Source organism: Lycorma delicatula, chromosome 11 (assembly GCF_047948215.1).
Source record: "Lycorma delicatula isolate Av1 chromosome 11, ASM4794821v1, whole genome shotgun sequence".
Classification (NCBI taxonomy): domain Eukaryota; kingdom Metazoa; phylum Arthropoda; class Insecta; order Hemiptera; family Fulgoridae; genus Lycorma; species Lycorma delicatula.
The window spans coordinates 1,550,424-1,563,020 of NC_134465.1; the positions used below are offsets into that span (position 1 = coordinate 1,550,424).

A 12,597-nucleotide genomic window follows, 5' to 3' on the forward strand; every position below is an offset into this window, starting at 1 on the left:
AAGGAATCAATCTATGACAAATGTGTACAACTAAAACTTTCCTTTTTGCTCTCTGATTCTAGCCTTAAATCAGTATTATACACCTCATTCAAGAACCCTGATATATAAGAAATTATAACCCTGATATAATTTTTCGTACACCCAGTATTACTAATGTACTAGTTGGGATAAAAATTTACTTATTTATTTACTTTGTTTCTTAATTTCATGTTATCTTTGCATTTCATTTAAAACTGAAATAAATGATGCCATTTGTCACTGTTTTAATAAGCTGAGAATGAATGTAATGAAAAGTTTCAACCAATTAAAATTTAAGCAAATACAGTTTTAAACTGCTTTCGTAAAAACATCTTTTTTTAATTTTAAATGGTAGGTATATTCATTCAACCATCTGAGAACATTTATTTTTTTTGTATTTTATTCACTTGGATATATTTTACTAAAAGATTTCAGATAGAGGCAAGAATTAGAACAAATAAAATTGAAACAACTATCCCATACAACATATTTTTTTTAATTTTGACAAGTCATCTTATGGGTAATAGATCAAATCTGGTATCTGATGGAATACCAAGTAATATGGTTCATATTATAAATAAAAATATATTTTTATAACAATATCATGTTTTATTTCAATACCACCTATAAACTGTTACGTAAAAAAAAATTATATAAAAATTAAATAAAAAATGATGACTATATAAAATATAAAACTGTGTCAACAGCAAACTTCTAAACCTGATAATATCTATTTTCTATCATTTAAAAAACAACGCTATTACCTTTAGGTTTATCCTTTTCTTTTTCTTGTATTTCCTTCTCTGAAGTTTGAGCTAATACTTCAGGATCAGGAGCTCCAAGACGTGTTTCTAGTACTGTATTAAATCCAGCTGACACATGACTAGTTAATGTTGATACACTTTCTGTGGCTGTTGATAACAATGAACTTACTCCCCAACCACCCCAATTGGCCCAGTTACTTCCACCACCATTTCCTTCCTAAAAAAAAAAATTATTAATAAATAAATGAAATCAAGGTATAGAATAATGTTTTTTACATGATTAACAACTAGTGATCATACTTACACAACAGTATTTGTCACTAAGATGTCTTGATTTTCAGACATACACGTCTAATATTATGTTCAAATCCTATGAAATGTTTATGGATCTGGGGGAATTAATGGGCTAATATTCTTATTTTTAATAGATTAAGATAGAAAAATAGCATCTAACGGTAAATGAATTTTATCAAATGATATGGAGTTGTTTAAAAAAAAGCTCTGCTAACAAATTCTATTCTAAGCGCATATTTCAAGAGGGAAATATGTGCTTAGCTCTAAGCAGAGTATAACTACTTCAGTAATGAAGTAACATAAAGAGTCCAAAAGGAGCCTTTAAATCATGGCATTTTGATTAAGATATAGAATCTTTACAGAAGAGTTCTTCAGGGACCTTCGGGTTGAGATTGGGGATTGCCCATGCGATTCACAGATAGATGGCAAAGTCTCTTAAATATTTTTGTAATTGTTGTACAAACAGTTATTTGAAATTATTAATATATAATTTATTACTTACATGATTATACATTAAAAATTAGTAATCTGTATTGAACAATGGCAAAGGCACAATGAAAAAGTAATTAAATTAATTAAAAAGTTATTAAAAAGTAAGTAATTAAAAGGTTATGGTATTTTTTTACATAGGTGGCGGGTTCTCATCTGAAACTTAATATTAAATGGCAGATACTTCAATATTAGATGAAAAATGGTGTAATATACTGTAATGAATACTGTATTTAAAATCTTCAAGTTAAATATGTGGTTGGCTGGTTGCATTATCTGCACAATCACTGGCTTTACATGCACTGGTGACCGACCAATCCTGTTTCTTCGTATGTAATCTAATTTGATGCATGCTTTAAGGTTATTTGAATTTTAGGTATTAGGTTTTTTTAATCTAAGCCACAACCAGGAAGGGATTTTTTCACAATTATTTCTAAGGAGATGAAAAGAACAAATCTGTTTTTTTCAAAATTTGAGATAAATATTAAAACTTTTCAAGAATATTTACTTCAAATATACTCAGAGTAATATTTACCACCCCTAACCCCAAGTTAAACCACCCCTAACACTGATATACAAATTAAAAGTTGAATTCCTTAGTCTCTTTATATCTTCAAAATGAAACATTTGAATTAACAGTGACTTTTTACCGTTGAGTTACTAAATCAAATCTACATATAAAAATGTTAAGTGGAACTTCTCATTACTTACTTATGACTGATTCTCCCATCATTTCCTCAACAGAAAGAAGATTGAAATTTTATGTATTTTATTTAGTGTATTTTCTTATGAAAAAAATAAGTATAAAATTAGTTTCATTAATCCTAAAAGTAGCAACAGTGTAATTTTTTACAGAAACAGTTTGATTTCAGACCCAACTGTTGAAAAATTACCACTTGCTTACTTTAAAAAATAAGCAAGTGTTGATCTTGATAAGTGCTGATATCTTAAAAGTTGATATGTATTACAACTCTTGTAATATAGAAAGTTCAGAAAATCAGAAAATGTCATGGTATTTTGTTTTTTATTTTTAGTGCCATCCCAACCCCATAGAGGAAGACACCCACCCGCCTTGCAACGCTTCTGGTCACCCCCCCCCCCAAACCGTTTCTAGCCCTGATGGTATTTTTAATGCCAGTTAATTTCAATTATTGATAAAATTGTTTTATTTGTAGATCAAAGTTAAGCCTATTGGAGTATTTATAAAAATCATCAAAATATTAGCCATTTCATATAGCCTTTGTATTTGCATTTCTTAGCAAGTGAGTTGCATATCTCTGTAAGCCAAAGTTATTTAAACAGCAGGCAATATGTTTTAGAATACTGTTGTCAGTTTTTAGGTGAAAAAGAGAGAAACATTTGTTTATCATTACCTGTTACATGGTAAATATGAATTTAGCTGTGAATTGCACAGCTAAATTCATATTTACAATCTTTGTATTTTTCTACACAAAGATTTATTTGAACACATCTTCTGATTCACAAGCGGGGGAAAAGGGAGAAAAGGAAAAATAAAATAAAGGGAAATAGGGAAAATTGGAAATGGAGAAAGGAAGTGTGGAAAAGGGAGAAAAGAGAAACTGTGAAATAAGGGAAAATGGAAATGTAGAAAGGGGGGAAAGGGAAAGGTTAAATTCTGTGAAGTTCTGTAATGTTCAGTTTTTTAATATTTTATCAAATTTTCATTTGTGTTCATTTAATCTATATATATATATATATATATATATATATATATATATATATATATATATACCCAAATCTAGCATTGACAAAGCACTGCTGGGTTAGCTAGTATTTTTATAAAAACAAACTAAACTTTGATGTAGTATTAATCTATAATTACAAGATCTTTACAAAACTAACACCAATTTGTTATATACAAATTGTTTTTTATTCTATTTAGAATTAAAGCACAGCAAAGTAGTCCACAATCTTGCACTAGTAAAAAAATTGGCTTGCAAATATAATTTACACATCATTTACTTCATCATTAGAAAATATTAAATTATAAACAAAATATGCAAAGCTACATCTAAAGCATGCTAAAATGGGCTTTAAATGAATGTGCGTAAACAACAAAAGCATGCCAAAGAAGACAAACATAACCAAAAGGTAGATTGTTTAATCATCTTTAAAGACATCTGAAAGAAAATTTTTGAACAGATAAAAATTAGAATGTATAGTATTATATAGAAACAAGTATCATGAACATTAATAATGATAATTCTGAGCAATTAGTTGATCACCTTCAGATTTTTTCATATTAATGTACCATAGTAGATATGCTTAGAATCAGGGAAACACAAGATTTAAATGTTACACCCATAAAAGGTCTACACCACATTATCAATGCTAAAGTATCAGTAATCAGTTTTGTAAAATATGGCAACATGTTTGATGCTAATCCATTCTGTGATGAGATGTTGGGGTTAGAGTTTATGGAAAGAGGAATAAACTATAAAATAACATTAATAGTCATCAAAATGAAGCTTGGAGTCGGCCGTTGAGGATGATTTATGATGGTCTTCTTATGGTGATTATCTGTCGTACACATGACTAACAGCAGGAAACATGTGGTGTAGTCTCCAAACTATATTTAACTATAAACAATAGTTTTGTTAACTATATTTCTGTTTAAACATAAATTTGGTCAAATGACTTAAGAGATGGTGTTAAGTATTGCCATACCTTGCTAATTTATCTCAAACTTCACTCCACAGAACAGATTAACATCTGAGCAGGTCTAGATAACACACAAAACTGATAGCTAATTGACTAGAGTACTAATAACGTGGTATGGACTTTGACCTTACACAGGTGATCTGTTGACCAAACCTCCTTTCTGACATTTAGATATTGTGTTTCCCTGTTCCTAAGCATATCTACTAGTATAGTATATTAAAGTATGAACAAAATTGAAGCTGATCAATTAATTGCTTAGAATTACCTTAATAATACAAAAAGTGACTGAATCAAGCCTTGTAGGCAATGTTTTCATTTAAATGTAGAAATTTATGTTATTTTGAAGTTTCAAAATCTTTATTTAAATGTAGAAATTTACGCTATATAATTTTTTACATAATTATACATTTCTGACAATTTTTATCATTCATACGCTTTACTTTATAGTCATTAAAAAAACAACGTATCTCATTAAAAAACAAAAACAACAATATAAGAAAAACAAAGTCACAAAGCAGTAACAGAAAAAAATTAAAGAAAGAATATTAATAAATAAATATATGTGATTTATAACATACCTTGTTAGTTTCTTTACCATTAGATGTGCTTAAACTTGATAATTTATTTAAAACTGGAAATAATTCTTTTTCAAATTCTTCATCTTTGGGTTTGGAAGACAAATCAGATGGAACCTCGAAACCATCTTCTAATTCCCAACCATCAACAGGAAAATTTTCCACTTCTTTTTTTAAAACATTATTCTGAGTAGGCTTATTTTCTAAAGAATTTTCATTTTTTGTGGAACATTCACCATTCTCATTATTTTTTGTACTATTATCTTTGGATGCCACAATGTTTTGCACAGAAGATTCAATTTTAGTTGTTGAATTGTCAGTACTATTAAATTCTGTATTTTTATTACTGCTTAATGCATCATAAGTATTTTTATCACTTTTATCATGTACATCAAAACTTTGAGTTATCTTTGTACCTAATTTTGATCCTAACCGTTTGATACCACCACTTTGTTTTACTTCCTTTGATGTTGATGAAGAACAAGCTGTAGAATGTCTTCTAGTTTTATTATTACTTTTTACTTGAGATTCTTTAACATTTTTATTTAATTCATCAGTACTTAACCTTCTATTAGAATTATCCTTTTTAGAATTTTTAACCCTTATTTCAGAAAGTTCATTCAATTTATCAATACCTGCATCTTTGGAAGAGTCACTTTTTTCATTTACTTTATCATTGTTCTCATGATCATGAATTTCTTTGACAGAAGATAAAGAAGTGTTTACTTCAACATCTTCATCAGCACTTTCAAAATCTTCACTCTCTGAAGCTGCCATAATCACCTGAGAGAAAATAAGCATATATTAATTTTCAAAATGATTAATCTAATCTAAGTAAAATCTAAAAATGTTTAGATATCAAATAAAGATTAATTTTTAAGATAGTTCAATTAAAATATTGAATATACAAATGATAAATTAAATTAAAAAACTGAAAATCCACCACTACCTTACTAGCAAATTAAATATGTCTCTCTAGATCTTTCAGTCCTTAGACCATCTCAGGAAAATAAAATAATTAATAAAGTCAAAAAATCAAGATGATTAAGTACTCATGACTGTCTGCTAGTTATCAGTATAGTGAATTGAAATGTAAAGTGTAATCTGGTGGAATAAAATGAAATTAACGGGAACCATGTAATAAGAATGATATTTAATTTAATTAAATTAATCTCTTTATATCTATATTCAGGTCATGTTTAAACAATTTATCATCTTTAAAAGATTTTGGTTCATTAATTAGCCTTTCATGATTACCGATACTTTTCTGAATTAAAAGTATAATAATAATTATAAGAAATGTCTAAAACTGTCACAAATGTATTTGAATTGTATGTATGACCATTATCTAATATATGTTTAGGAAAGTTAGAATGTTCTGGTTTATTGTATTTAATAGTATCCACGTGTTCTTTTGCAAGTATAGAGAATTTACAGTTGGTCATATCAATATATAACATGTCACAATCTTCACAACCCAAACTATATACCCCTTGTTATCAAAATTAGCATCATTATTATATGATATCTTGTAATAATTATTATTAATATATTTAACTGATTTATTATTTGTAGTATATGCAGGTGTTATGTTAATTTATTTATAGAATCTTCCAACTTTTTTGACTAAATGGAGTGGATTCATTTTATATATATATATATATATATATATATATATATTTTTTTTTTTTCATTATCAGGTGATAATTTTATATTGTTAGTCATACTAATTTTATTATTTATTCTATTGTATAATTTATTTATAGTATTAATATTATAACCATTAGTAATAGCAATATTTTTAATTATTTATATTTCTTTGTTTAGAGAAACTTTATCATTTTTAAGGTAATGTATGGCTCTATATAGAGGTACATTAAAATCAGCCATCTTGTAGGACCATGGTTGAAAGAATTGTAGTTGATTGTTGTATCATTTGAAGGTTTTTGATTTTTTGACTATTTTACAATATTATTTTATTCTCCTGATGATGGTCTAAGGACTGAAAGATCTAGAGAAACTTTTAATTTGGATAAGGTGGATTTTCACTTTTTTAATAATTTATTAAATATATCAGCAAGAACCATGTTCGAGAAATTGATAAATTAAATTTTTATTTTTGACTTAAATCTGTCACACAATTTTGAATAAAAGAAATTTGGCGCGTAGAAAAACAGCTAAATTACATCTCATCTTCTTCTTCTTTTTCCTGTTTAGCCTCCGGTAACTACCGTTTAGATAATTCTTCAGAGGATGAATGAGGATGATATGTATGAGTGTAAATGAAGTGTTAGTCTTGTACATTCTCAGTTCGACCATTCCTGAGATGTGTGGTTAATTGAAACCCAACCACCAAAGAACACCGGTATCCACGATCTAGTATTCAAATCCATGTAAAAATATCTGGCTTTACTAGGACTTGAACGCTGTAACTTTCGACTTCCAAATCAGCTGATTTGGGAAGACGCGTTAACCACTAGACCAACCCGGTGGGTTAAATTACCCACCGGGTTGTTTTTAAAGTTTAATATGTTTTTGTGATAAGATGTTTTAAATCAATTAAAAAGTATTTATTGCTGTACAGTATTTTTTCATGACTTCTCAAGTTCAGTCCAAGTACTGAAGATATTACTGAGGCAGCAACAATAAAAAAAGCTGTTAAGAAATTAATCCAAAGTTTCATAATACAGGCACTGCATGGAGCAAAAAAAAATCAGATAAGGTTAGTTTTAACAGAAATAATTAACTTCAAGGGAAAATGATTACATTTTAAAATAAGTTAAGATTAGAAGATATTTCATATTATTCTGCTTATACAGCTGATAGAAAATTCTGAACTTGTATCTGTATCTAACATAAGCTTTCTATGAAGTGAATGATAGTGATTACAAAAAAAAAGATTGGTTACCAAGAGTGGTTAAAAAACTTTATTGGAGTAATATTTCAATTTTAAACAAGGTTTTTTCTGATGTGGTTTGGTTCACTTTATAGAATATATAAAAGTTTGACTGTTTATATATTCTATAAGGATTTGTATATGATGAAGATAACCATATATTTTTGTAAAACACCTTTTATATATAAAAAGACAAATTAAAATTTAATCAAATTATGAGAAAATTTAAATTCTAAATGCTAATAAAAGACTGTTATGCAATTTATAGTTTTGCTATAAGAGCACAAGAAGGGCTGCTGATTATACCACATTAATGTCACTACTCACTCCATGATAGATTTTCTCATGAGGTTTTAGAGAATTTGCATCGAAGGCATCCTGACAGAGGTCAAACTGATGACTGATGTGTTATCAAGTTTAGAAGGATCTAAAAGATAACCTCCAGTAAGTCCATCAGGGCTAGGAACAGAGGGGATGGAAACAGGAGCGGGGGAATTAACATATCGATCACCCAAACAATGATAATTAGTGGATAAATGTTTAGAACAAAATGGAAATCCACTTTCAGACATATTTATATATAGCCTATAGTATTGGTAAGTATATAGTTAATCTAATACATACACAGAGCTCTTAATAAAATTATTTGTAAAGTAATGGTGTACTTTTAAATCAATCAACCTACATAACATTTATATAATATATATATAATAACATTTATAATATATATATAATACAATATATAATATATATAACATTTATATAATATATATTTACTATATACTTTACTCATATAAATTCTTGAACCAGTCTGTTGTATCAATAACAACTTCTATAAACTACAAAACAGAATGATATCTTCAGGGAACTCTTGCATTATTGAGTGAGAATATTACACAAAAAAAATTTAAATCACAACATTCAAGTAAATTCTGGTATATGTAGATTATAAACCTGGTCATTTAGTAGTAAAAGTTTCCCTAACTTTATTTAACCCTGTATTGGTTTAAAGGAATACTACTCGCCTTCCTGATTGAATTTTTTAACAACTTATCAACCCAAACTCTCCGCACACATTACTAGATTTCATGCTTATGTCATTCATTCCTGAGATATTAAACAAAATGGACACCAACATACACAAAAGCATATTTTATTTACACATATACAGAGTTGTCTTTCAATTTTTTTTTTGGGGGGGGGGGCGTCGAATGACCTCAGAACATTGGGAAATGAAAAAACAATTATTTTGATGTATGTTTTTAAAAATATTTTATTTTACAATTTGCCACTGCAAAAGTTTAAACTAGAATAACCATTAGTGATTGTGTTTATGTATAATCATGTAAAACAGCAATAATCATTTTTTAAATTATTACAAAAATATTTTTCACAGTAAATAGTTCCCAACAGTGCATTAAGTTGGTGAAATCTGAATATAATTATTTTTTAAGAGGTTATAATATCCTAAGGTATGTAAAAAAAATCAAACGTTTCTTAGCAAATAATGTAGCCATACGAAAATATTTCATGAAAATGTTTTTAAGTCGAATCAACCAGATTTTTAATATATGGGTTTGACCGTCATGGACAAGAAAATCTATTAATCTACTAAATTACATTTAAAATTCAAACCTCCAGATTATTTTGAATTTAACCAGGGTTAAACACCGAGGAAAACAAAACATCTTACTCAAATTAAGAAACAAAGAGCCATCGTTAGAATAAATTTTACCAGAAAATATAGAGTTGAACATAGATAAATTATTCAGGTACTTCTACAAACTAACATTAAAATAAATATTATAACCATTTAATCTAGATAACACAACTGCATCAATAAAAAATATAAATATTACTAGGAAGCCTGTTTACAAAGTAATTCTACTATAGGCTTACCTTATTTTCAATACAACTTTCTTCAAGCTAGTTAAACGCAATCTTATCACAATAAATTAAAACAGTGTTTTTTTTTTCAAAACTGTGATCTTAACCAACAAGACTTGTACAAAAACATGCCTATAGTTACACTTTGTTTGACATATTTTGAACACAACACGTAAGTTTGATACAACTCATCTGAGTTATTGCTAACAAAAGCATATGTTTTCAAGGCCAACAGTTTTAGATAAAAAATTCATACATATAGTAGGATACTATATACGCCATTTGAAAACTTATATACAATTTTTATACTTCAAAATAAACAAGGATTTCTAACTTAATCTTCATCAAAATATAAATTTACTTCACGCAGTTAATGAAGCAAGAAGATCGATAACTCATCTTTTACGTTGGCGCTGTACTTGAATACTACAGATGAAACAATTAAAAACTGGGAGAAGGCATCTTTATATAAACCTACAGAGATAAGCCAAACGTTTATCTTATTTTTATTTTCCTGTCTGAATATATCTACGATCTGCGGAAATAAGTTATGCTGAAATTATCCCCCAGAGTTATCTCCAAATATTTTCAGCGGTTAAATAGGTTATTTATAATAAATTGACCACTCAGTTTAGGTTTAAATTTCTGAACCAACAAGAATTACAGGGATAGACTGTGTAGATAATAACTACAAATTTACCGAAAGATAATTTACGATATTTTTATGCAGATTACGATCTTTCAGATCATAATTGTCAAATTGAAACAGTACCATTTACCATTGAAAACATGCACCAAGAAAATAATTAATTTTATTCTTTCAAAGAGGTTATAAATAAAAATTCAGACAGAAACTTTTGAAAATTTTTAAAACAGAACGGAAAGACATCAATAATAATAAAATTAGCTTTGATGAAAAATTTAACAGTTTTCTTAATGCGTTTCAGATGGCTTAACTTCTAGCTTATTCTGTAGTAAAAAAGAAAGTTTAAACATAACAAAAAATGCAAGGATTACATAAGGAATTGTAAAACCTTGCAGTGGGTAAGAAACCTCTATGAATAACACATAATTTTTGTGATAAATTCCATAATTATTTGAAAAGCTACAAATGAATTTACATTTAAGTTACTGATACTGCTAAAAGTTTATATTGTGATATTTATTCAAACAATAAATATAAAAACCATAGGGCAGTTATAAAGTGAAAATGATGTGACCATAAAACAAGTCAAATAACTTTGACAAAAATACAAGACTTGATTTTAAAATCATCCCTATTTAGATAGCTGAGGAATTTAATAATTTTTTTCTTTATTTCAAACAATAATATTTATCTATGGCATTCACTTTGGATAGTTTTATTGATGAATTAGTAGTTTTATTTTCAATGGAACCCAGGAAGTTAAATATTCCATGGATAATGATGACATTACAACTCCTATTTTGAAGGAAGTCGTATATTCTATTGTTATCCCCCTTACAGATTTAACTAATGAATCTTTCAGCATTGGAATATTTTCTAACTGCCTTACGACTTCTGTTGTTATTATCCTTAAGAAAGTTGGACCACTTAATTTATAAAATTATAGACTAATTTTGTTATTCCCTGAATTTTCTAAAATAGTTGAAAAAATGAAAATATAAAAAATTTTCTTTTAACATTTCTTGAAAAGTATACTGTATTAAACTTTTAGCACAGTTTTAGGAAAACATTGTTTACTGATACAACCATTTCCCAGTTTTTACATGATATTTTAAATTACTAAGATACAAAAAGATTCCATTTCCAATTTTTTGTGATTTCTGTAAAGAATTCAATTTAGTTCTACAGTTTTTACTGATGAAAAACTTAATAACTATAGTATAAGAGGAGATGTTTATAATTAGTTATACCTTAATAGTTGAGATTTCATCTTTTGATAAGAATACACATGTAAAATTTGGATCCACAGTTCAAGATGTAGAATGCAGGATGCTTGAAAACTGTTCTTAGTCCCTTATTTTTTGTTGGCTGTTGATGACCATTCTCTAAATCTTGAGCCATTCATTGCAGCCCTTTTTGGAGATGAAACAATTGCATCTATATTTGAAGGAAATTATTTAAAAGGAATTGAAAATTGTATGGTAGCAGCTCAAGAATTATTCACTGGGAAGATTGTAACCATCTAACTTTAAGTATGGATATGCTCAGGTAGACAGATGTCAATGGTGGTCCTTAGGAAGGAGGGAATCACCTATGCTGACCTCCTAAAATCCATTAAGTCCACAGTAGGAGACAGATTGGCGGAAAATATCGAATCCATTCGACAAGGGAGGGAGGACGACATGGAGGTTTGCATAAGAGATGGGGAGAACCATATAAAAGATGACCCAGGAGCTGCCTACGGTAAAGATTTTTGATATGAGCAGAAGAGCGAGACGAAAAGTGATAGTAGCTGGGGATTTCAACGCTGAATGCGTTGAACTGGGAGGCCTCAGGTCTACAGGCGGAGGGTATGAGTTAGCGACGTTCCTATCCTCGTTGGGAATGGTTATGTTAAATGAGCCTGCTGCCCCACAGATGTAGGACGGGGAAGTAGGTCGGTTCTTGATCTAACAACGGTGTCAGAGGGGCTGGCCCCTTTGGTCGAGAGGTGGGAAGTAAGAGATGAGGAGTTCGGTAGCAACCACAGAGCTATAGTCTTTGTGGTCGGTAACGAACGATCCCGCTACCAAAACCTTCCCCAACGTTGGAGGCTCAGCAAGATGCAAATACAGAGGGAGTGGTTGAAACAGTGATGGAGGAGGTAGGAGACACCCAGCCCCTTGACCCGGAAACGCTTATGACCGCATTAGTAGAGAGGTGTAGACTAGAGGCGCAACGGAACACGTGATAATACCGGAAAGTCTACTGGTGGTCTGCAGATACTGCATCACTCAGGACGACAGGCACAAAGAAAAGAAGAATTCTTAAGAGGTCACGGAAAACGCGTGACGTACAGGCTGAAAT

At 29.1% G+C, this 12,597-nt stretch overlaps 1 protein-coding gene across 2 annotated transcripts in view; it reads right to left on the reverse strand.

The window, feature by feature from the left end:
• Nucleotides 1-9,808, reverse strand: part of LOC142332537 (protein FAM114A2) — a 47,962-nt gene extending 38,154 nt beyond the window's left edge. For both annotated transcript variants that reach the window (XM_075378985.1, XM_075378984.1), the window contains exons 1-3: nt 9,618-9,808; nt 4,826-5,605; nt 783-999 (exon numbers count right to left, since the gene is read on the reverse strand). In XM_075378985.1, coding sequence (XP_075235100.1) covers nt 783-999; nt 4,826-5,599 — 991 coding nt within the window. In that variant the 5' untranslated portion in view covers nt 5,600-5,605; nt 9,618-9,808. The remainder of the gene's footprint in view (nt 1-782; nt 1,000-4,825; nt 5,606-9,617) is intronic.
• Nucleotides 9,809-12,597: the final 2,789 nt, after the last annotated feature.